Here is a 25,890-nt window from a genome sequence, read left to right as displayed (position 1 = left end):
GTGCTGTTGCTACGAAGGAGGGAGGAGGAACCCAGTTTGGAGCAACGCCATTGTTAAGGCTTGTTGTGTTCTTTTGTCTCTCGCTATTAGGATTGGATAAAACTCATTAAAAGGGACTCTACCTTGTTGTCTCTTCTCTTGTTGCAACCAGGAAAGGAATAGCTTTCCCATAGCCTTGACAGAGCCTTGACAGAAGGCTGCAATCTGATACGCACTTACAGTGGAGTAAATCTCATTGACCTGTTCCTGCGTCCTATTCATGTCTCTACGTAGGATTGTGCCATTAAGGTCCAATCAAAGGGCGCAAAACCGTGTTTAATTGAACACTGTTGGCCGCACTGCCAGAACAGAGCGCCATTTGGAATTTCCCTGGAAATTTAACTGGGTTTGTTGCATCGCACAGAGAAACTGGCATCCAAAAAAGGATTGGTTTCCAAGTCTGGCGTGGAGTGCGCTGGGATTCATGCTTTGCTGCCAAGCAAAGTGCTGTTTGCCCTTCTAATGCAACCACCTCTGGGGCTGGCCTGGTTTTACAAGAGAGGAAGGAGATAGACTGAGTGTTCTCCCAGCATGCATTTCTGCCCCACTTCTGGGCCTGCCTCAGCTTCTCGGAGTTAATCAGGCCGAAACGGCCTTCAAATTGCACAGCCGGCATTTGATTTTGATTTGGAGTCTGGCAGCATGAAATCCAAGGCACTCAGGGCGCAGGAGCAGATCTGGAAGGGTGATCCCTTTGGCCTCGCCACCTCAGCTTGGACCTTGCTATTTGGCAGTGTGGCGTAGTGGTTAGAGCAGTGGTTCTCAATGAGTGCGGCGCTGGGGTGGCAGGAGAGGATGGCAAATGTGGCAGTGAAATTCAAGGGGAAATCAAAGAAGCATTTAAACATTTCAACATCAATTGACGTTGGAGAGAAATTGAGTTGAGAAATAAGATTAAGGGTAAAATAATAATAATAATAATAATAATAATAATAATAATAATAATTTATTTGTACCCCGCCCATCAGGCTGGGTTTCCCCAGCCACTCTGGGCGGCTTCCACAGAGACCAAAAATACACTAAAATGTCACACATTAAAAACTTCCCTGAACAGGGCTGCCTTAAGATGTCTTCTGAAGGTCAGGTAGTTGTTTATTGCTTTGACATCTGATGGGAGGGCGTTCCACAGGGCAGGCGCCACTACCGAGAAGGCCCTCTGCCTGGTTCCCTGTAGCTTTGCTTCTCGCAATGAGGGAACCGCCAGAACGCCCTCGGCGCTGGACTTCAGTGTCCGGGCAGAACGATGGGGGTGGAGACGCTCCTTCAGATGTAAAGAAATGTAAAGAAATATACAATAATAAGAGTACATTCATTTGTAAAAAAGGAATATACAACGGGATTGACAGAAAGTCCGTAGTGTTGTTGCATATATGATTTTGGAATAGCTTTTTGTCTTTGTTCTTTCTTTCTTTTTTTCTTTCTTTTTCTTTCTTTAGGTATATAAATTTTGTATATAAACTTTGTATACATGTTGGAAATTATATTATAATAAGCCCTGTAATGTAATATGACAATGTATGCATATGTAACATAAGAACGTTAATAAATAAATAAAATGGGGAGGAAAAAAGAAGAAGAAGAAGAAACATTTAAACATTTCAAGAGCATTGGCTATTCTTCTGCAGTTCCCCACAACATCTTGTTTCTGAACAGGGATTTTCAACTCAGACAAATGTGAAAGATCAGTAAAGAGAAAGGTCTCTTTGTGTTGATGCGGAGATGAGAGTTTGCTAGGCTCAAATTAGACCTAAAATAAATGAGATTGCCCAGCAAATGCAAGCTCATGCCTCTCAATGACTTTGTTTACATACATACTTACGGCACATATGTAAGAGGCTCATTTATAATTATATTTTGGGAGTGATTCATATTCTTATGTAGTTGCATTGCTTAATAATAATAATAATAGAATTTATATACCGCCCTATACCCAGAGGTCTCAGAGCGGTTCACAGAAAAGATCAACATAAAAACCAAAATGTATATATGATCAAAATAAAAACAAGAACCCAATAACACACACATACACAGCCCACCAAAAGGAAAGACTTTCTGGATGTCCCATGATCATATTATAAAGTGGTTGCATCCTATGTTTTAAAGCAAGCACTGTTGTTTCTTTTTGTTTTCCAATGTGTTTCTTCATTTAAAAATTAAAAAAAAATATTTTGTTGAGAGCCACCCAGAGTGGTTACATCGCAAAACATGGGGGTGGGGTTTTTTTGCTGCAAACGCTGCAAAACTTTGGCACGAAGTTGGAGGGGATCCCAGATTTCAGGGTTCATAGTTCACGAATCCCATCTGGTTGGCCGCTGTGAGAAAGGGGTGCTACGCTAGACAGGTCATTGAACTGAGCCAGCAGGCTTCTCTTACGTTTCTATGTTCTTACGATCTCTTTTCTTCTTCTAGAATTGACTCATGATCTTGAAACAAAAGAACTGGAAGCCAGTCAGCAAGGTAAGAGGAAGCCCCCTTTGTGGGTGAGATGTTGTTAAGAGCATGAGACTCTTCACCTGTGATTCAAAAAGCGGGCGAGGCATTTGTATAGCTCTGTCCCAGGTTCAAAACCCTCTCCGGTTAAAAGGGTTTGGTAGCAGGAGGTGAGAAAAGATGCCTCTCTGCTTGACTCCCTCGAAAGCCACTGCCCCTCAGAGGCCACAGTGCTAATTCTTTACAAATATATATATATTAACTTTAATAATGTGTTTTAACCTTCTAGAGGAGACCAGGCTGGCCTCATCCCTGTTTTCCTTCCACCACCAAACAAAGCCTTTTTTGTACCAATGAGCCTTTGGCCCCTAGCTAGCTGTTGTCTTTTGTGTGTGTGTGCTTTTAAATGTTGTTAAGTGTTTCCAGTGCAGTTTTTTATAGGGCTACAGTCATACTTCGGAAGTCGAACGGAATCCATTTGACTTCCAAAACTTTCGGAAACCTGGGCGCGGCTTCCGATTGGCTGCAGGAAGCTCCTGCAGCCAATCAGAAGCCGTGGAAGGCCGTTCGGATGTTTGGGTTCCAAAAAATGTCCGTAAACCGGTACGCTCACTTCCAGGTTTGTGGCGTTCAGGAGCCAAAACGTTCAACTCGCAAGGCATTCGACTTCCGAGATACAACTGTAAAGGGACCCCTGACCATTAGGTCCAGTCATAGCCGACTCTGGGGTTGCGGCGCTCATCTCGCTTTATTGGCCAAGGGAGCCGGCGTACAGCTTCCGGGTCATGTGGCCAGCATGACTAAGCCGCTTCTGGCGAAACAGAGCAGCGCACGGAAACGCCGTTTACCTTCCCGCCGGAGTGGTACCTATTTATCTACTTGCACTTTGATGTGCTTTTGAACTGCTAGGTGGGCAGGAGCAGGGACCAAGCAACGGGAGCTCACCCTGTCGCAGAGATTTGAACCGCCGACTTTCTAATCAGCAAGTCCTAGGCTCTGTGGTTTAACCCACAGTGCTACCCGCGTCCCTCCTGAGTAGGACTAGCTTTGGCTAAAACCAGTGCTATTTTTTTCTAGAAAAAGAGGTGCCAGAACTCACCGTGAACTCCTCCCCTGTTCTCTTATAATGACAATGGCACCCACATAAGGGGTGCCAAAGCTGAGTTCCAGCTGGGGGGGGGAAAGCCCTGGCTAAAACCCCAGGCCTTGAAAATAGTTTCATTTCCCCAGCTCTCCCGGGCCTGAATGCTTTTCGACCCAGTCCTAATTCTTAGCGACAGTGCGGCCAGCAGAGGGTGCTGAGTGAGCATGTGATTGGCATTCCCTTCTAGGCTTGGAACAGTTCCCAAGGATTCCACTATTATTCCGCTTTGCCGTCTCGGTTTCTGGCCTGGCCTAGTTTCGCTCTTTACCAATGATGTTTGCGGGTATTGTTTGAAAGTCTTCAGACTGAACAAGCTGGCATCCGGTACTCAGAAGCCTTGTTTCCTCACCGCTTCCCACTGCGTGGGTGCATAGGAAAAAGAAGTCAAGATGTTTGGATCAGTGGTCCAGACTGGATTCCATGGCATTCATTATTTGCACATTGCCCGTATTTCTTGCCCAGGATCGGTGTGATCGTTAGAATATCCGACTCTCTCTCTCTCTCTCTCTCTCTCTCTGTCTCTCTGTCTCTCTGTCTCTCTTTCTTACATTTGTATAGCAATCTTCAAATATCTAACAGGCTGTCACATGGAAAATGGCACCTCCTTGTTTTCTCCTGCTCTGGGGGGTAGGACTTGAACCCATGACTTCAAGCTACAAGAAAGGAGAACATCTGGAAGAACTTTCTTACAGCAAGAGGGGCCAGCTTTCTCTAGAGGATTTGGAGGGGGCAACATCCTCTGAATATTGAGGGGGATCAGCCCCCTCCAGGAAAATATTCAACTGCATCAGCTCCTGGAAGTTGGCACCTATGTCTGACAGTAAGAGCTGTTTGACTCCCTTGGGAGATTGTGGACTCTCCTTCCTTGGAGGTTTTAAAGCAGAGTTTGGATGGCCATCTGCCATGGATGCTTTAGCTAAGATTCCTGTATTTCAGGGGGTTGGACTAGATGACCCTCAGGAGGTCCCAACTCCACGATTCTATGATTTTGTGATTGCTGAAACCCCAAACCAGCAGTGGCCTTCGTGGTCAAGTGACAAAGCCACCAATAGGAGGACAGGAAGCTGCCTTATATCTGACCATAGTTCTATCTAGCTCAGTATCGTGTTTCCCAAAGTTGGGTCTCCAGCTGTTTTTGGACTACAACTCCCATCATCCCTAGCTAGCAGGACCAGTGGTCAGGGATGATGGGAATTGTAGTCCTGCAGCCTTGGCTGCTGGATGATGGAGGGGAGAGAGAAAAGGTCCCAAGATCTTTATCGCCAGGAGCAGCTCTTTTATCACAGCGAGGTGGTGCTGCAGAGCGTCTGGCGGCCTCGCCCCGGCCCCGGAGGCAAAAGGCGAGGCTGCAAGTGGCACAACAAAGGCGTTTGAGGCGTAGACGGCAGCAGGAAGTCTCAGGCGAATGGAATGCTGGTGGAAGGCAGACGCAGAGAAGCGAGTGGCCGATTCCAAAAAAAGCCTCTCCTCTTTCCCTGCCACACCCTGGAGGAGGAAACAGCACCGCAGCGAAATGTATCCGGTGCACCTTTGTCCTCAGCTGCCCTTTGTAGGTTCAGATAAAGCAGAAGTCAGCCCGTTAGGGGTCACCAAGGGCAGCCCCACCAACCACAGCCAGCCCTCAGAAACCGGCCTTTGATAACTGCCTTTCTTGAAAAGATGTGCCAGTCACTAAAAGCATCCAAAGAGCAGAGCTCGAAGGACCGTTTCTTTGCAATAGGGCACGGTTTTATTTATTTCCGTTGGAAGAGCATGGGACTCTTAATCCTAGGGTTGTGGGTTCGAGCCCCACATTGGGCAAAGAGTCCTGCCCTGCAGAGGGTTGGACTAGAGGACACACACACACACACACCAGCCCCTTCCAACTCTACAAATCTATGATTCTAGGCAAATATGGAAGTTATTCGGTCCCACCAGCACATGCAAATGTCTGGCTCATTTAAGACTATGCAAAAGCTTTGTTCCCAGTAATGGTGGAGCTCATTGGTGGAGAATACCTTTATTTATTTATACGACTTTATTGTTTGCAAAAAGAATCTTCCTGCCACTGCTAGTCAGTGTAGACAATACTGGGTTAGATGGGCCCAGTGGTCAGGTTCTGTTTAAGACAGCTTGCTTTCTTCCTCACCCTGCTCTGGAAGACTAGGCGAGGGGTGGGGAGGCTGTGGCCCTCCAGATGTCATTTATTTATTATTATCATTTATTAAATTTGTATATTGGATATATAGAGGGACGCGGGTGGTGCTACGGGTTAAACCACAGAGCCTAGGACTTGCCGATCAGAAGGTCAGCAGTTCGAATCCCTGCAACGGGGTGAGCTCCTGCCAACCTAGCGGTTTGCTGGGTCCCAGCTCCTGCCAACCTAGCAGTTTGAAAGCATGTTAAAGTGCAAGTAGATAAATAGGTACCGCTATGGCGGGAAGGTAAACGGCGTTTCCATGCGCTGCTCTGGTTCCCCAGAAGCGGCTTAGTCATGCTTGCCCCATGACCCGGAAGCTGTACGCCGGCTCCCTCGGCCAGTAAAGCAAGATGAGCACTGCAACCCCAGAGTCGGTCACAACTGGACCTAATGGTCAGGGGTCCCTTTATCATTTACCCTTTACGTTTATATCAGATGTATAACCAGGTGTTGCTGGATTCTCCCATATCCAGCAACCCCAGCATGGTGACAGGAGCGAACCAGCAGGAAACCACACTGAGCCAGTTGGCGTTAACTCTTTATTAGCAAAAGCAGGATCTGCACAAGTGTGTCGGGCCTAATGAACACAGCAACGTATGTCCGGCAGGTCTTTTCCCCATGAAGCAGTTGCTGAGACTGAAGGTCTCTGCCTTCCCACAGCTGCCTAGGTCCCGTCCTCTCCAGGGTTTTCCCCAAGCAATCTTAGACTGCGCCTTTGTTGTTGTTGTTGTTTAGTCATTTAGTCGTTTAGTCATGTCCGACTCTTCGCAACCCCATGGACCAGCACACGCCAGGAACTTCTGTCTTCCACTGCCTCCCGCAGTTTGGTCAAACTCATGCTGGTAGCTTCGAGAACACCATCCAACCATCTCGTCCTCTGTAGTCCCCTTCTCCTTGCGCCCTCCATCTTTCCCAACATCAGGGTCTTTTCCAGGGAGTCTTCTCTTCTCATGAGGTGGCCAAAGTATTGGAGCCTCAGCTTCACGATCTGTCCTTCCAGTGAGCACTCAGGGATGATTTCCTTCAGAATGGATAGGTTGGATCTTTTTGCAGTCCATGGGACTCTCAAGAGTCTCCTCCAGCACCAGAATTCAAAAGCATCAATTCTTCGGCGATCAGCCTTCTTTATGGTCCAGCTCTCACTTCCATACATCACTACTGGGAAAACCATAGCTTTAACTATACGGACCTTTGTTGGCAAGGTGATGTCTCTGCTTTTTAGGATGCTTTCTAGGTTTGTCATTGCTTTTCTCCCAAGAAGCAGGTGTCTTTTAATTTCGTGGCTGCTGTCACCATCTGCAGTGATCATGGAGCCCAAGAAAGTAAAATCTCTCACTGCCTCCATTTCTTCCCCTTCTATTTGCCAGGAAGTGATGGGCCCAGTGGCCATGATCTTTGTTTTTTTGATGTTGAGCTTCAGATCATATAGACTGCGCCTAGCCCTCTTCATGCCTCTCCTGGTACTTGGAGACCAATGGGGAGGGGAGCTTGTTGTAGCAGGAGGGGGAGACACCCATGCCTCTTCACCAGCCAGACTCATCTCTGCCTCTTGGCCTCCCTCCTCTCCTACTTAAGCCTCTGCCTCTGATTCTGGACTTCTCCCTGCCACGGACTCCCCCAGCTCACTAAGCCCTGCTGCCTCTTCAGCTTCCGACACCTCCTCTTCCCAGCCTTCTCCCTCTGACTACTCACTGTTGTCCCACCACCGCTCCCCAGGCTCTGAGCCTTCTTCTCTTGGGGGTCTCCCCATCTGACTGCTCCCACCATTCCTCTGCATCCAACCACTCTGTGGCATCTAACCAATGGTCAGCAGGAGGGTGGGATGGCAGCTGTAGCCCCAGAACCTTCTGGAGGACCACAGATCCCCATCCCTGGGCTAGGTGAGGACTGTGCATGACAACATAGGATATCGGAATGACTCATTGCTTTCTAAACTCCTAACTAGAGAGCCAGTGTGGTGTAGTGGTTAAGAGCGGTAGTCTCCTAATCTGGGGAACCGGGTTCGCGTCTCCGCTCCTCCACATGCAGCTGCTGGGTGACCTTGGGCCAGTCACACTTCTTTGAAGTCTCTCAGCCCCACTCACCTCACAGAGTGTTTGTTGTGGGGGAGGAAGGGAAAGGAGAATGTTAGCCGCTTTGAGACTCCTTAAAGGGAGTGAAAGGCGGGATATCAAATCCAAACTCTTCTTCTAGAAGAGGGCAAGCGAGGTGATAGGGGAAGAGCAGGGCAAGAGGAGCATCAGCAAATTCATTTCTTCCTCAGCATCCTTGGATCTGCAAGCAACTGACTCACGAGCCACCCTATTCCACACAAGAGGCCGCCTCCCATCCTGTGGATTCTTTGCCTATGTCAGCTTTCACTATCCCAACATCTTATAGGACAATAAACTGATGATGAGTCAAATAATTGCTTCCCCCTTGTCACCTTGTGTACATCCATGTCTCTCAAAGAGCTCCTTGTAAGCCTCTGAAGAGGCAGTGCTGGGAAGCAATTGCGTGTAGGAGAAGGGTTGAAATAATAATAATAATAATATTAATAATAATGAAAGGAATCCACAAACTGGAACGCCCTCTGGACAGGTTTTTGCATGGCTAATCCTTTGGTGAGGATGTCTTTGCATTACAGTGTCTGAGAGGTGTGTTAGCAGGCATTTACAAAGAAAGCTGGAAGTGGAAGCAAAGTGACTTCTTCTTCTTCTTCTTCTTCTTCTTCTGGGGAGACTGGATATCATCCTGCAGGCATACCAGATGTGTGCGCTCCAGCTGTCTTTTGCCTGGGCCAGTCCTGGTTTTTCAGTCTGGCAAGCCAAAACAGGTCCATGGCAAAGATCAACAAGAACACTACCCACCAGGCACTGAGCTTGTGGAGCTATCTGCAGGGAGTCGTTCCTCCAAAAACTGTGTCATCGGGCAGTGAAAAGGGTGGTAGAGCACATGCTTTGCAGCCTACATTGACAGAAAACCCGTTCTGTGTCCAGGGCGGCTGTCGACCAGCTCTGTTTGGTAGGCCGGCTGAGACCCTACCTGCCTGACCGTTGTCTTGCCAGAGTGGTACATGCTCTGGCTATCTTCTGCTTGGACTACTGCAATGCTACCTTTGAAGGTGACTCGGAAACTGCAACTAATCCAGAATGCGGCAGCTGGACTGATGACTGGGTCGGCCACTGGGACCATAGAACACAAGTCCTAAAGGATCTGCACTGGCTCCCAGTACATTTCCAAGCAGAATTCAAAGTGTTGGTGATGACCTTTAAAGCCCTAAATGGCCTCTGCCTTGTAAACCTAAAGGGATGGCTCCAACTCCATTGTTCAGCCGCTGTTGTTTGGACTGTTGTCCATTGTTTGGACACTGAAGTTCCACCTTCGAGGGCCTTCTGGTGGTTCCCTTACTGCAAGAAGTGAGGTTACAGGGAACCAGGCAGAGGGCCTTTTTCGCAGTGTTGCCTTCCCTGTGGAACGCCCTCCCATCGGATGCCAAGGAGATAAACAACTATCTGACGTTTAGAACACATCTGAAGGCAGCACTGTATAGGAAAGCTTTTAATGTTTGAGGTTTTATTATGCTTTTATATTTGTTGGAAGCCTCCCAGAGTGAATGGGGCAACCAAGTGAGATGGGGTGGTGTTGTTGTTGTTGTTGTTGTTGTTAATCTTCAATGTTCTAGAATCTTCATTGTTCAGTCTTCTAGAATCCTTGAGTTGGAGGACAATTTGAGAGAACATCTAGTCCAACCTCAACCCCATCCATGCTTCTTACATTTTCATCCCGCATTGGAAAATAGCTGCATTGCAGGTTGCTGGGCTAAGCACTCTTGGGGTACCTGCAATACTATGATTTCCCCTGAGGACATCTTGAAGGGTCTCAGGACTCATCCACACTTCCCCTTGTCCGTCTGCTTCCCCCTGGCTAAAACTGCTCTTTACAGTGATCAAATGGAGCAAATGGAGCAAAATGTGTTTTCTCCAGGTGGATGTTTACTCTGATTCCGCACTAAAGATCATCCGTTCCCAGGGAAAGGAGTGGGGCAGGGGGAAACTCCTTGGACCCATATCTAGAAAGTGTGGGGCAAGCAGAAAACCGCTCAGCCCCATGCTTTTCAAAGTGAAAGTGTGGGTGAGCCCTCATTAGACTATTATTTGTTTTCATTTCACTTAAAAATATTTCTATAGCCCAAATATATTTGGGGACACCCCCTCAAAGGGCTCAGCCCTCAGAAGCTGCCCCCTCCCTGTTCATGATTGTTTGGGTTTTCTGTTTCTGTGCATCACAAGTAGCACGGGGACTAAGTTCACGGTTACATCTTCTGCATCTCGTTTGCAATTGTTTTTGTCCACTTGAAAAATCTCAGTTAAGAAAAAGAAAGCCAAAAAGCCTCTCTCTTTCTCTTGGATGTAGAGCTTTTTCTTTTTTCTTTTGAAAAAATTTTTTGTTCAGTTTTACACTATACATTTAAATTCAAACATTAGACATCTTCACCAGCATTTGGGATATCCTGAATCCTTAGACTCCCCTCCATGGTTTCCATTTTCAATCTTTTCCTACTGCATCACATATTTTCTCCATTTTTCTTAAAGAATCCATTTTTACCTTAGTTTTTAGTACATTACAAGCGTTACTCAAATCCTGCCAAAGTTTTTAGTTGCTTACAATGTTCTCTTAAGCAAATTGTAATTTCCCCCCATTCCTTATTAAAGTTCCTCTCTTCCTGGTTTCTGATTTTCCCAGTCATTTTCGCCATTTCACCGTAGTCCATCATCTTCATTAGCCATTCGTCTCTGGTCGGGACTTTGTCTTCTTTCCATTTCTGGGCCAGTAGTAGCCGCGCTGCTGTTGTTGCATGCATAAACAATCATTTCTGCTCCTTTGGTATCTCTGCACCTAAAATTCCTAGTCAAAAAGCTTCTGGTTTCCCCCAGAAATGTTATTTTAAACTTTTTTCTCCAACTCATTATATATACAGTGGTACCTCAGATTACAGACACTTCAGGTTACAGATTCCGCTAACCCAGAAATAGTACCTCAGGTAAAGAACTTTGCTTCAGGATGAGAACAGAAATCGTGCTCTGGAGGCACGGCGGCAGCAGGAGGCCCCATTAGCTAAAGTGGCACCTCAAGTTAAGAACAGTTTCAGGTTAAGAACGGACCTCCAGAACGAATTAAGTTCTTAACCCTAGGTACCACTGTATATATATCATTTCCCAGAATGCTTTTGTTGTCTTGCACATCCACCACGTGTGGTAGAACGTGTCTTCCTTCTCCTTGCACTTCCTTTTGGCTAAGATCAAGTGTAGTATCTGTTCTTCTCAGTTTAATATCTTGATATGTTCTCTATTTGAATGTAGACATCATTGACCAGGAGCTGGAGGAGAAGTGCAAGATCATGGAAGCCCAGCTGCAGGAGAAGGAGATGAACAACATGGAACTGCGCAAGGAGTTGAGGCACAAGGAGAGCTTGGTGGCTGCCCTCCGCTCCAACCTGAGGAACAAAGAGAGGAAGTTCCTGGAGGAGCTGAAGAGGAGGAGCCACCGGGTGACCATCCTCAACACAGAGCTGCAGAAGCAGACGGAGGCGGCTGCCTACCTCTCCTTCCAGCTCCACGCCACCAAACAGAAGCTCCACAGTTCCCGGCAGAGTGGGAAGGCCCTGCCCGAGATGCCCCCTGAGAAACCTTTCCTCCCTCCGCCCTGCGGCGAGGCGAGGCCCAAGAAACGGACGCAGAAGTCCCACACTCGTCGGCAGGCTTCCAGCAACTTCCACAGCAGGGGGGCCTTCAAGGAGCCTCCGCCTCGCGACCGGCTGAGCAGCTTCGAAGACGTCGAGCCCATGCCCGACCCGGCACTTTTCCTGTACATGAAACGGCACCACACACCGCCTCACCGCCAGAGAGCGGAGCATCACAAAGCCTCGGCCTTGTCCGCCAAGGTGGGCGCCGACCAAAGCGACCCCAAGGGCAGCCGGCTGAGGTCGTCCGCCCGGCAGGCCTCCTCTGAGCCAACGGAAGCTTCCGGAGGCACCAGGACTTTGGGCAAGCTGCGGCCGTCTTCCAAAGGGGAGCAGCGCAAGCGAAGCAGCCCCAACCCCCAAACTTCGAAAGATGTTGACTAAAAGGGGGCAGGCAAGCGAGAGAGATATGATCGAAAAGGGGGGAAACACATGCAGCCATTTTGAAATCGCTTTTCTTAAGAGGTCACACTGGGGAGGGGGGGGCAATCTTTTCAATTACATCCCTAAATTAGAGGTAGTCTCCGGGGGAAGTGCTGTGGGGCCTCGTAGGTGCCGCCATTTTGTCTACCAAGTTGGGAATGGCGTCCACAACAGCGGAACTGCCAAGGCCGGAGTGGTTTTGAACGTTGCGGTCGGAGCCGCAGTGAATGTAGCAAGCCGTTTGCCGCCACACCACTCAACAAGCACTGCACAACGTATCGGCAAAGTGGATCGAGGAACTGAACCTGAAGTTTCCGTGCCTTCAGATTAACAGCTTTTTGCGTTTGTTTGCTTTTTTAGTTTCCCGTTTCGAATTCTGACATCAGCTTCGAAAGCCTGCTGTCTGAAATCTCGGCGTCAGCGGCAAAAACTGATGCTTCAGTGCTGGCAGCTGGGTTTTTGACTCTTCTGAATGTGTACGATTCATCCCATCTTAAATGGGTGTGGTTTTATTTTCCGTTTCAGCACTAGTTGCGATACCTTTGGCTCAAAGAGAAGGTGGCCTCAGAGGCTGGTTATGGGAGAGTGTTTAGGGAGGGGACTTTGATGGGATGTGCTGGGGGGGAGCGGGTTTTGGGGGAGTATCTAGAGCAGGGTATTCTTTTAAGAAAGTAGCATTCAATCCACCTCCTTTGGGGGGTCGCACGACGAGGGGTTGGACAACAAAGTGCAACTCTAGAAAACATAAACATGAATGGTGACCATTGTTCTGCTTAAGTATAGGAGAACAGTATAATACCAGAGTTGAAATCCTGGAAAGTATTTGTGATGGATACCCAGGCTTAACTTACAGGGCTGCCAGAGAGATTTTAGCCCATTGATCTTCTGTGACTGCCTCCTTGGCTATTTTTTGGTAGCTACAGGGGAGGCTTTGTCTAAAATTGTGAGGGGTGTTCTGCCCAAGGGGGTTATGCCCTCTATCTCCCTGGCCCCCCCATAATGCAAGTAGCAATGGGCATAGTGCAGTACAGTGTGCGATAGCAGGCATCCATCCTCAGAGGTATTTGGGGAGGGATTTAACTAAGGCTGGGTCTACACTGATCTGGAAAACACTATAAAAAACGCTGTTGAAAATATAGCTCCCAATGCAATTTCCCATTGGCGAACATTCGCTGCTCTATGGGGCCCTCTGGTGTCACATTTTTATAACACATTTTTAACGTTATAACTCACCAGTGTAGATTAGTCCTAAGTCTTAAGTCTCTCCTGCAAGGCTGAGAACCCTGTGTCCCTCCAGATGTTGCTGCACTACAACTCCCTGATCATCAACTGGGGATTATAGGAGCTGAACATCTGGACGGCCACTGGTTCCCCATCTGTGGTCTTCCTCTTTTTCTCTCTTTGCTTTTGCACTCTGCAGGCAGGGAAGATGCTTCCAATTCCTAGGCACACCCAGTGTTAAATGGGGAGATTTTGAAAGTGAAATCTGAATTTCAAGCCAAACTTAAATTCTGGGTTCTCCCCCCCCCCCTTTTCTTTCTTTTTTGGCCAAGTTTTGAATTTGGACAAATGTTTGTCTTGGGCAAAAGCTGAATCATAAACACAGGGGTATGTATCTATGCATTCCAGTTCCTACGTTCTAACATCACAATACTAAGAGCTCAATTTAAAGTATCTACTCAGTGCTCATATGATAGAGGGGCCTTTGGTGACTATTTCTAGATGACCACAAGAGGACCATGATTTGGGTAAAACTGAAGGGGAGCCAGCAGGAGCATCTAACATTAGTCGTACTCAGAGCAGATCCATTGAAATGAATGGGTGTAATTAACTTTAAATTGTAATGGCTCTACTCCGAGTAGAATTTAGTTGACTGCGGAGCTTGTGCATTCCTGTCTCCTGCTCCAATAATTTGAGTACTTACCTGCCCAAGAGGAATAATTCAGGTTTTTGGTTTTTGTCTTTCAAAAATATGTTTGGGGACCCAAATCATGAAGGACTGGGGATTTTTCCAACCTTGGTTGGCCTCCAAGTTAGGGTGCTGAAAGCCTATCCAGCATAATGGTGAGGGGGGTGTTGGATATGCACGCATAGAATCATAGGTCTGTAGAATTGGAAGGGACCTGAGGGCCATCTAGTCCAACCCCCTGCAATGCAGCCATGTATAGGAAGAGACAAAAAAATTGCACAGCAACCTGTTCACTGAAGTGGAGTGAACGGGGCGAAATCAACCAACCTCAGTCTAGGCCAGAACTCCGCCATCTTCCATGGAGTTCTGAGACGGAGAGGTTTGGTTCCAAATTCTCGTCGCCAGATCGCTTTACCTTTTGAGGCAGAATGACAATCAAGATGGTTGAAAGGGTATGGCTTGGAATTCAGGAATTCAGAAATTAAGGAGTTCTGGGAAAGCCACTGAGGTCTAAAAATACGCATCTGTCCGTGTCCATGCTCATATGCTTGGCTACATACACACCATGCACTGAAATCACATTTGCTCTCCACAAAGAATCCTCGGAACTATAGTTCACACCTCGCAAAGCTACAACTCCCAGCTCCCTTAGCAAACCACAGTTCCCAGGATTCTTAGGGTGGGTGGGGAGGTGCTTAACATGTATGGTGTGTAAGCGGCCCGACAAGTTTTGCTCATCTGCTTCCATAGTGACGTTGTGCTTATTCAAGGCAGTGATCCAAAGTGCTCTTACGATGTACCCGCAGAGCAAATGAGGGAGAGAGAGGTCGTGAATGAATGAAATAATAGGAACGCAAGTGGGGCCTGCAGCAAAATGTTGCAGTAGGAAGCGATCTTCTTTTTAGGATTCCAGCCATTCAGCAATGCCTTTTTCCAGGATACTCCATTTCGTTATCTTTCCTCCCCTGCCACTGAGAATCAGCTGCACGATATGCCGTATTTTTTCGTGTATTGGATGAGGTTTTTTGACTCAAAAATCATGTCAAAAAACTGGGGTAGTCCAATACATGGATAGTGGCATTGGGGGGGGGAGAAGCAGTGTGCACCTGCCAGCCAGCCGGTTGGTGGGAGCGCAAATTCCCCTAATGCCTCTGCGTGCAGGAAACAATGTAGGGAGTGTTCCCTGCCCGCAGCTGCATGGGAGGAGAAGCTCAACAACTTTGGGCCCTCTCCCCTCATTTTCTTAAAATTGAATCCCCCAAAATAGAGGGGGGTCTTATACATGGGGGTGTCTTATAGACGGAAAAATACAGTACATTTAAAGCAGTATCGTACCACTTCCCCCAAAGATGCCTAGGAATAAGGTAAGGGTAAGGGGACCCCTGACCATTAGGTCCAGTCGTGGCCGACTCTGGGGTTGCGGCGCTCATCTCGCTTTTTTGGCTGAGGGAGCCGGCGTACAGCTTCTGGGTCATGTGGCCAGCATGACTAAGCTGCTTCTGGTGAACCAGAGCAGCGCACAGAAATGCCTTTTACCTTCCCGCCGGAGTGGTACCTATTTATCTACTTGCACTTTGACGTGCTTTCGAACTGCTAGGTTGGCAGGAGCAGGGACCGAGCAACGGGAGCTCACCCCGTCGCGGGGATTCAAACCACCGACCTTCTGATCGGCAAGCCCTAGGCTCTGTGGTTTAACCCACAGTGCCACCCACGTCCCTTCCTAGGAATAGTAGCCTGTTAAGTGTGCTGAGAAATGTTTGGAGGTCACCCCATTCTGCTCACACAACTACAGTTTCCAGAGAGATTTAGAAATCAACTCCTCTTCCTAAGGGACCTCTGGAAATTATAGCTATGTGAGGGAAATAAGGGTCTTCTAGCAGTCCTTTGGGAGCATCTGTGACTGTTTACAGGGGTGTAAAACTGCTTTAAATGTGTAGTGCAGATGGGGGCCCTGACAGATTTCCATGCCCACTGGCATGCTCAGTCTCCATTGGACTCTTCTTGGGAGGGGGTTGACCCCTTAGTTTGTTTTGCTACATATTCTGCATGTGTGAACTTCTACATGCCTTTGGGTTTCCACTTGTCCCTTCTAGGCACAGATCCGAGTGGTTTTGCCCTTGTCCTGCCACTTTCCCTAGGGAAACCAGCTCTTTAGCAATAAATCAGCGCAAACAACCATCCGGAGAAACCCCGATTGAAGTTTGCTCTGATTCAGCTGTAAAGATCGGGTGCAAGGGCAAGTTTGAATGAGCCCTCAGCTTCCGAAGACTAAAATCTATTCGAGAGCAGATTACTAAGCCTGGGGTCACAAATCAAATCTAGATCTTGTCCATTTCATTTTGCATGTGTGCATAAATCCATCCGATCCCATTTCCACATTCATCTGTTGTTGTTTTTTAACTGCACAAAAATTCACATTGAAATAGGTATTTTCATACATATTTTAGAAATGTGTTTTGATACATTTCGCGAGCCAACAGAAGATTCAGGAAACACAAAAGCCAGTAATAACTTACAGCACTTACTCAGAAGTAAGCCCTCTTGATTTCAGTGGGTTATATTCAACGTGGCTCGAAAGTGAAAGTCACTTGGCAGTATCCTTGCTTCGTGGGCAAAATGTTTTGCACCAGAGGAACGTGGTTGCACAAGGGAATACATCAGGTACATCAGGCACGATAGTTTTTGCAATCAGCAATCAGTGCAGAGAGTTTCTGCTTCTGCAGCTGTTGCGCTGGAGTCTTCTGTTGCTCAACATTAAGACTCACCTGTCTGCTAGACCAAGGAGGAAGAGGAAGCTGACAGCCAGGGCTCCACTCTGGACTGGGTGCAAGTAAGAAGGCAAACTGGCTGCAGACTGAGGTTGGTGGGGCAGAGCCTCGTTTGTCCTAAGGGAACAACCTCCACTGCTTATATATGCAGCTACAGACAGCACCAGAAATCAGCGCCTGCAAACAGGCTACAGGACACATAAACAAAAGCCATTTTCTACTGAATTGGTAAACCAGTGTCTGTGCCACACGAGGGATGAGCAAATCTGTCAATTTCGGTTTCTTATTTTTCTAGTCTTAAGTTTTCCCATGTTTTCACATCAGTTTGTGAATCTTATTTAAAGTCCTCGTGGAGATTCATCAGCCTCTTCAGGCAAACTTCTCCTAACATAAGCATCTTCCTATGCCCTTTCCAGTACTGAAACCCCCTCTTTTCCTTTCTTTTTGCAAAACAGCTTCCTCTCAAATAACGCATTCTTGTCTGCTCTTTTCCACACCCACATGTGGGCAATTCTACTCCATTCTTGCTTCTTCAGCGGCTGTTTCGCTGCAGCCCGAAGCTCCGCGTGCTTCTGAGATGGGAATGAAGCTCTGGCTCGCCTGAGGCTGCTTTGCCCAGCGCTGTGCATGCGCAGCGAAGATTTCCCCATTGCATGCGCAGAGAAAAGCTCAGAACGGAGCCCGCTTTCGCACGCATGTAGCGCTACGTAAGCGTTGCGGTTTCTGGGTATGCAATGCGGCTTTGCTCATTCGGAGCAACTACTGTACATTCAAAAAGATTTGGGTTTCTTTTTTAAATAATAATAATAATAACAAAAAACCTTTGTATTTCTATAAACACAATCAGAAATATATAAATATATATATATATTACCAGTGTTTTTACATTTTTAAGCAAGGAGTCCCTGCGTCTGAAGGAATAACTCGCAAAAGCACACACCTGATGAAATGCAGAATCTTTTCTAACAGCTGTGGATGGGTGTATGTGGTTGTACAGACTGCCTTGTATAAATTATACACTGAACAAGAGATTTTTACGATGTTCTTTCTCCATCTTCTGTTATAGGCTTCCTGCGAGAGGATTATAAATAGCTGAAATGGCACATTTTACCTGTGTACTTTTACCTGTGCGCAAGTCCCACTGAACTAGGTGGAACTTAACTTCTGGAACTGACAACTGGTTGCGCGTTTGTTGTGTATATCGGCCTCCTTCAACCTGGCTCCCTCCAGATGTTTGGAACGGCAAAACCCATCATCTGTAAGTGACGGATTTTCTGGGGCCGATGGGACCCAACATCTGAAGGGTGCCAGCTTCGGGAAAGGTGTCGCAAATGTAAATATCTGCTGTATTTACATTTATCAGGGAGCGTACCAAATGAAATTGGCCCGCTTTGTACGATGAGGACCAACATTCAAATGTTTTGTTAACTTGTACAGCTTCACAACGAGACTTTGGGAAGGCTGAGGCATAGCAATAACTCATTGTAGTTATGTAAACAGTACGTCTTGTTATATTCACATGGGCTAAAGATGCCTTCGGTGTTGCTTAACAATCACTTGGGCTATGGTTTCCTGATTTTGCATCCGTCTCCTCCATTCTGGAATTGTCCAGCTGGCTGAACATCTCTTTGTCTTATTTCGTTGCACGTTCTCCTTCCAAATGAAAATGTTGCCTCCCCCCCACAATGTGTGTGTCTGGCTTTTAAGCGCTCTGAGAATTGTGTCCCCTTAAAGTGAAACTTTGGGGTGGGGAGGAATATATGAATACTGCTCTTATGGGAGTTGTTGTGCAGCAACCTCTGGAAGACCAAAGCTTGCCCACACCAATGTAAGATGTTGGATCTGGCAATGCCAATGTAAGGCCATCTTCTCACAACCGCTAGATGAGGTAGTACGGTGGTACCTCGCAAGACGAATGCCTCGCAAGACGGAAAACTCGCAAAACGAAAGGGTTTTTGGTTTTTTGAGTTGCTTCGCAAGACGATTTTCCCTATGGGCTTGCTTCACAAGACAGTAACGTCTTGCAAGTTTGTTTCCTTTTTCTTAAAACCGTTAATACAGTTGCGACTTGACTTCGAGGAGCAACTCATAGCACGCGGTGTGGTAGCCTTTTTTGAGGTTTTTGAAGACTTTGGTGATTTTTGAAGCTTTTCCAAAACTTTTCTGACACCGTGCTTCGCAAGACGAAAAAACCGCAAGACGAAAAAACTCGTGGAACGAATTAATTTCGTCTTGCGAGGCACCACTGTAAATGCAGATCTCTGGACTGTGCCACTACAGACTGTAGACGCAGACTCATGTCACTGAATGTTACTTGGCTGAAATAGCGTTCATAAAATCCTACAGTCTTTGCTCCAGATGTTCCATACCCTCCAACATTTATCAGATGAAAATAGGAATGTCCTATTCCATCATCATTTTACTATTTATACCCCACCCATCCGACTGGATTGCTGGATTGCTCTAGCCACTCTAATATATATAAAACATAATAAATCATTAAACATTTTAAAGAATTCCCTATGCAGGGTTGCTGTCAGATAGCTCGGGGGTTGGATAACTCCATTACCCCCCCCCCACACACACACATTTCTCTGATGAAAATAGGGACGTCCTAAGGAAAAGCGGGACATTCCGGGATCAAATCAGAAACTGGGATGGCTTCTGTAAATCCATAAAGTTAGGCAAGGCTACATGACCCCTTTTGGGGTGTAGGAATGGCATACCTTCCAACATTTCTCCGATGAAAATAGGGACGTCCCATTCCATAATGATAATTTTATTCTACTTATACCCAACACATCATACTGGGTTGGCAGTATAATAATAATAATAATAATAATAATAATAATAATAATAATAACAACATTTATTTTTAAAAACCCAAAGTGCTCTTCAGGGCGACAGCACTTTGAAGAAGACTAGCAGGTCTCCACTCAGCCTTCTCCAGGCTAAATACTGTATAACCAGTCCCTCACTGCTTTCCTCATAGGACTTACCCCTGGCCATGTTTGACAGCCTCATTCTAACCTCTTCCAATCAACATACATCTTCCAGCTCCTTTACATCCTTCATTCTTAAGATGCGGTGCCCAGACCTGGAGACAGGACTCCAGATGAGGTCAGACTGAAGTAGCACTTTAGATTGAAGTAGCTCTTGCAGAATAAAGTAGCACTCTGGTGGTGGCGGCGGCTAGGAAACTCGATGGCTCTATTATTCAGTAGCCTTTTTTCTTTTTCTCAGTCACATCACACTGCTGGTTTGTGCTCAGCTTGCTGTCAGCTACAATTCTTGAGATCTTCCTGGTTCATTCGTTTATTATATTTCTTAGCTGCTCTTCACCGTGAGGTGCCAGGGCAGGTTGCAGCAGATAGCACACAATGCCATTAAAGCCTACCGTGAAATAACAAAAACCTGGCTCATGACCCCCAGACAATGTTGCTGCTGCCAAGACAGGGATCCCTTATTCTATACCTATGCATTTGGTTTTTTAAAAAAATATATATATTTTGCTTTCCTCAGTACAAAACGTTGCATATGTCTCTGCATGTAGAAATCTCAATGTCAGAGGAAGGGTCTGAGTGCAGCCTTCTCCATGACACGCTGGCTTTCAACATGTAAGGATTCCTTTTTGTAGAGGACAATTCCATCCTTTGAACTGCCGCAGCCACAAACCCAGAGTCTGAAGTGGTACAGTCCAGACAGCAGCTTTAACAAGCCGCAGCTACCACGATTTTTTCAGGGAAATAAAGTGTTTCACCTGTGGTTTGAAGGCGCAGTGTGGAGAAGCTTCAAAGTTTACCACTTCACTTCTGTTTCTGAGACTTGGGCCTAACACAGACTGCAGATGTACACAATGGTTTTTTTTCTGGGGTGCTTTTTTTGTTTCGTTTTGCTTTCCTGAGGATGTTGGAAACGTCTTTCCCGGTCAGCGCAAACCATTTCAATTAAAAGCCATATTCTCCAAACTAGTCCATTGTTACTGATGGATACCTACGTTGAACCAATTTCCGATCTGAGAAACGTCCGTTCCTGGAGCGCACGTCTGATGCTGCGCAACTTGGGGTGGCAGGATTCACAGTGTCAGCACCCGGCACAACTGAACAAAAACTGAGGACTGGGGTCTCTAGCAGGGCCCAGGGGGACTGGTGCCTTGCATGCTACTCCAGCAACCTCTTCTGGGATAACTAGCTCTGCACTGCATGACGGGGTATTAAAAACGGCTTCCTCCTAGCTAATTCTAGCCCCACAGCCAACTAAGTTGGGGTGGATCTGGACACGGGGGGGGGGCGTCATAATTACGTCAGAAATTAGATCTTTTCAACAACAACAACAAATATCTATGGAAAACCGTGTTTTAAAATTCCCTGCTCTCTTGCACCATCTTGTGCTGCATGTTTATAGCGCATTCAAATCGCTGTTTCTTTACTAATGTAGCTGAGTCCCTAGCTAGCTAGTTCACCAGCCCAGGACTGGAGGTGGCAGGCAGTGGCTGCAACAGCAGTTGCGCCAACGCAGCAGGGGGAGCGACCCGCGATGCACTGCAAAGTGGTTGGGGATTGGGGCCAATCACTGGGAGGTGTCGTGCAGGGCGTGTGTGTGTCCAGTTGCAATATATTGAGGACTCGCCATATCCTGAATAGCAAAATATTATTCTCGAGCTGGCTATATAGCACACAGTGGTGCCTTGCAAGACAAAATTAATTCGTTCCGCGAGTTTTTTCATCTAGCAAATTTTTCGTCTTGCGAAGCACGAAATCCCATAGGAATGCACTGAAATTCAATTAATGCGTTCCTATGGTCAAAAAAAGTCCAAACAAAGCCAAATTTGGTACAAGAGTTTATTAAGTGCTCTTTAAAGTCACACATACTATAAAGAGCATTTCAAAAATTGAAGGAACAATAAATTAAGTTTCTAAACATGACAGAAAAATATTTAAAAATCAACAAAGTCTTCAAAAACCTCAACTGTTCCCCCAGCTACCCACCCACCACACAGAAATTGCAAACTCCTCCCCAACTGTTGCAAACCCCTCCCCAACTGTTCCCCCAGCCACCCACCGCACAGAAATTCAAACCCAGAAATTTTTTTAAAAAAACAACAACATGGCCCAATGGTCACAGAAAATCATAAAAATGCAGAAAAAACCCACACAAGCTCCCAGATTCTTGCAAACCCCTCCCCAACTGTTCCCCCAGCCAGCCACCACACAGAAATTCAAACCCAGAATTTTTTTAAAAAAAAACAGCAGAGTGGCCCAATGGTCACAAAAAATCATAAAAATGCAGAAAAAAACCACACAAGCCTCCAGATTCTTGCAAACCCCTCCCCAACACCAAGTCCTTGAATTCCAAACACCCCAACCCAAAATCCAAAAACCCCAAAAAAAGTTTTAAAAGTTTAACTTACCAAATGGCTGCAAAAGAAGTTTTGGAAAAGCTTCAAAAATCAGCAAAGTCTTCAAAAACCTCAAAAAAGGCTATGAGTTGTTTCTCGAAGTCCAGTCGCAACTGCACCTCTTCAAGCAATGCACCCTGGATATTAACGGTTTTAAGAAAAACGAAACAAACTTGCAAGACGTTTTCGTCTTGCGAAGCAAGCCCATAGGGAAATTCGTCTTGCGAAGCAGCTCAAAAACCGCAAAACCCTTTCGTCTAGCGAGTTTTTCGTCTTGCGAGGCATTCGTCTTGCGGGGCACCACTGTAATCAACTTTCAAGAGTACTGGTGGTGCGTATGTGTTGCTATTTATCACACACACCACTTTTTCCCCCGAGGCGGCATGCCTGATTCTCCCTCTCTCCATGTTATCCTCAAAACAACCCTGTGAGGTAGGAGAGGACGAAAGAGTTGGCGACTTACCCAAGGTCACCCAGCGAGATTCGGGGCTGTTATCTGTATCCCAATCCTTCTTCCTTGTTCATCCTTGAACCACGGCTTCAGGTCATATTTTGATTTAATATAGATTACAACCTCTCTCTTTTTATAGTTTTATCTGATGTTAAAAAGCCCACACCCAAGCTTTTATTTATCAAGACTCTTCTATGTCGTTTTGCAACATGAGTTTCTGGAAGGCAAATCCCATCTACCGTACTTTTCCGTGTATTAGACGCCCTCATGTATAAGACACCCCCTGTCATTTAAGAAAATGAGGGAAGATGGCACAGAGCTATTGAGCATTTTTTTTTCCAGAGGATTGCCCCAGAGTTGTTGAGCTGATTTGGGGGGGGGGGATTACGCAGGGTTGCTGAGCTTTTCTTAGGGGGGATTGCCGAAAATCACTCACCCGCACGTGTCCCAAAATCCGCCTCTTGTCTGTCCCGTCACCGGCAGAAGCTGCCAATCGCCCGCCCAACGGCCGCAGCGTCAGCCAATCAACACCATCCGTTGATGCAGCAACCAATAACACGCCCACAAACCGCTGACAGCCGCAGCAACAACCAATCAAACGTCCACCCTATGCACTATCCATGTATAAGATGACCCCCCACTTTTAAGCATAATTTTTAAAGAAACAAACCTGGTCTTATACATGGAAAAGTACGGTAATTTTTTTTCTTTTGTAACGCATGTCCTATCTTATTTATCTTTATTACTGAGTCCAAGTTTTTTAAAAAATAGATCCATCTCAGAAAAAAAAATTAAAATTATTAGATTTATCCTAGTGCAACACTCTAAGCACTACATTGCTTTTTTTTTTTACTGTTTGCACATTTCCTGTCCTTCGCAGAATGGTCTCGGGGCAGATTACACTGGGGAGAGGTGTAAGAGGCCTCGCTGTTATTTGTGTGTGTGATTTTGTGCGCGCACACTCCTGTTGAGTCACCCGTGTGAGGAATATGCCTGTGCTTGCTGCTGAACGGGGAGAGCTCTTGCTTTCTCCCTTCCCCTGCCAAGTTTATACTGTAAACCTGGCAACTTTTCAGAAAGGATGACTCAGCAAAAGTCGAATCAATTGACCATCCGTTGGAGCCCGGGGTAAAAGGCATCCATTGCTCCAAATCTCCTCCTCCCTTTCCAAGAAACTGGGTCCATTTAGCTACTAGATTCCTCGCAACATACCGTATTTTTCCATGTATAAGACTAGGGGTTTTTTCTAACCAAAAAATTAGGTTTAAAATTGGGGCTCGTCTTATACATGGATAGTGCTGAGGGGTGTTTCCTTAATTTGGAGTCCCCAAAAATAGTCTTATATATGGGGGCGTCTTAGACACGGAAAAATACAGTAGTTGTGGGAATTTCATATATTTGAAAAGGCAAAGGAAGCTGCCTTCACAACAGTTGAAGCCAGTGAGACCTCTTTAAATGAGAGAGGACTAAAAGTAATCCTTCAAATGCTCTCAATGACCGGGGGATTTAAGTGCTACCATACCCTCCAACATTTCTCTGCTGAAAATAGGGATGTCCCATTCCATAATGATAATTTTACTATTTATACCCCACACATCTTACTGGGTTGCCCCAGCCACTCTGGGCAGCTTACAATATATATAAAAACATAATAAAACATTAATTTTTTTATAATTTTTTTTTAAACTTCGCTATACACAGGGTTGCCTTCAGATGGCTCGGGAGTCAGATAACTCCATACCGTCCAACATTTCTCCAATGGAAATAGGGACATCTTAAGGAAAAGCAGGACGTTCAGGGATCAAATCAGAAACCAGGACGGCTTCTCTAAATCAGGGACGTCCCTGGAAAATAGGGGCGCTTGAGGGGTCTGTGAAACCTGGCTTGATTACAAGGAAATCTTGTCCTAGTGTATCCCATGCCTGCTTTGCTCGGGGGAGAAGGAAGGCTGGCTTAACCTTTACTCAAGGCTTAATCTGTATCAGCAACACCCCCCTGCCCCTGAATTTGTTTGAAATGCCAGGGACGGCTGAATCTAAGAATAGGCACAGTAATGATCTGTGGTGCGGTAGTCAATTAAGTTTTACAAAATAGATGCATTGAAATGACCTAACATAGGCCCCCGGATACTCAAAGCAGTATTAAAACACTTTAAACAGTCGTGGCTCCCCTCCCACCCAAAATAAAAATAATAAAAATCCTGGGAACTGTAGTTTGTAAAGGGTGCTAAGAGTTGTGAAGAGACCACAGTTCCCTTCACAGAGCTCCAGTTCTCTGAGTAGCTTAACAACCAATCCTTTTTCCCAAGGAATGCTGGGAATTCCAGCTCTGTTGGGGAACAGGTGTCTCCTAACAACTCTCAGCACGTTTAACAAACTACAGTTTCCAGGATTCTTGGGGGGGGGGGAAGCCATGGCTGTTAAAGCAGACCCGCTGAAATTAACAGACGGGACTAATTTTCATCCATTAAAGAGTAGGATTTGGTTGGCTTGCATACTATCATGTCTTAGCACACACTCAGCCTTTATACAGCCATGTTTTGTATTTAACTTACATCAAAATGTGGTAAATCCTGGGTCCCTTCCTTCTCCTTCTGCTGGGAAGGGCCCCAAACAAACGTCCTGCCTTGATAGCAACTCTACGAATAATAAAGGGGAGGGGTGGCTAACACCCCAGAGGACAGGATCACACTTCAAAACGACCTTGACAGATTAGAGAACTGGGCCAAAACAAACAAGATGAATTTTAACAGGGAGAAATGTAAAGTATTGCACTTGGGCAAAAAAAATGAGAGGCACAAATACAAGATGGGTGACACCTGGCTTGAGAGCAGTACATGTGAAAAGGATCTAGGAGTCTTGGTTGACCACAAACTTGACATGAGCCAACAGTGTGACGCGGCAGCTAAAAAAGCCAATGCAATTCTGGGCCTCATCAATAGGAGTATAGCATCTAGATCAAGGGAAGTAATAGTGCCACTGTATTCTGCTCTGGTCAGACCTCACCTGGAGTACTGTGTCCAGTTCTGGGCACCACAGTTCAAGAAGGACACTGACAAACTGGAACGTGTCCAGAGGAGGGCAACCAAAATGGTCAAAGGCCTGGAAACGATGCCTTATGAGGAACGGCTAAGGGAGCTGGGCATGTTTAGCCTGGAGAAGAGGAGGTTAAGGGGTGATATGATAGCCATGTTCAAATTTATAAAAGGATGTCACATAGAGGAGGGAGAAAGGTTGTTTTCTGCTGCTCCAGAGAAGCGGACATGGAGCAATGGATCCAAACTACAAGAAAGAAGATTCCACCTCAACATTAGGAAGAACTTCCTGACAGTAAGAGCTGTTTGACAGTGGAATTTGCTGCCAAGGAGTGTGGTGGAGTCTCCTTCTTTGGAGGTCTTTAAGCAGAGGCTTGACAACCATATGTCAGG

General features: G+C 46.3%; 1 protein-coding gene across 1 annotated transcript in view; it reads left to right on the top strand.

Moving 5' to 3' along the window:
* Positions 1-14,957, top strand: part of CCDC92B (coiled-coil domain containing 92B) — a 33,032-nt gene extending 18,075 nt beyond the window's left edge. Inside the window, exons 3-4 of the mRNA XM_080983189.1 lie at positions 2,449-2,496; positions 11,135-14,957. Of these exons, the coding sequence (XP_080839315.1) occupies positions 2,449-2,496; positions 11,135-11,898 (812 nt within the window). The 3' untranslated portion in view covers positions 11,899-14,957. The remainder of the gene's footprint in view (positions 1-2,448; positions 2,497-11,134) is intronic.
* The last annotated feature ends 10,933 nt before the right edge of the window (positions 14,958-25,890 follow it).

The sequence above is a fragment of the Podarcis pityusensis genome (genome assembly GCF_964106645.2).
Source record: "Podarcis pityusensis genome assembly, chromosome: 15".
Taxonomy (NCBI): domain Eukaryota; kingdom Metazoa; phylum Chordata; class Lepidosauria; order Squamata; family Lacertidae; genus Podarcis; species Podarcis pityusensis.
This window is presented reverse-complemented; position numbering and strand designations above follow the sequence as displayed.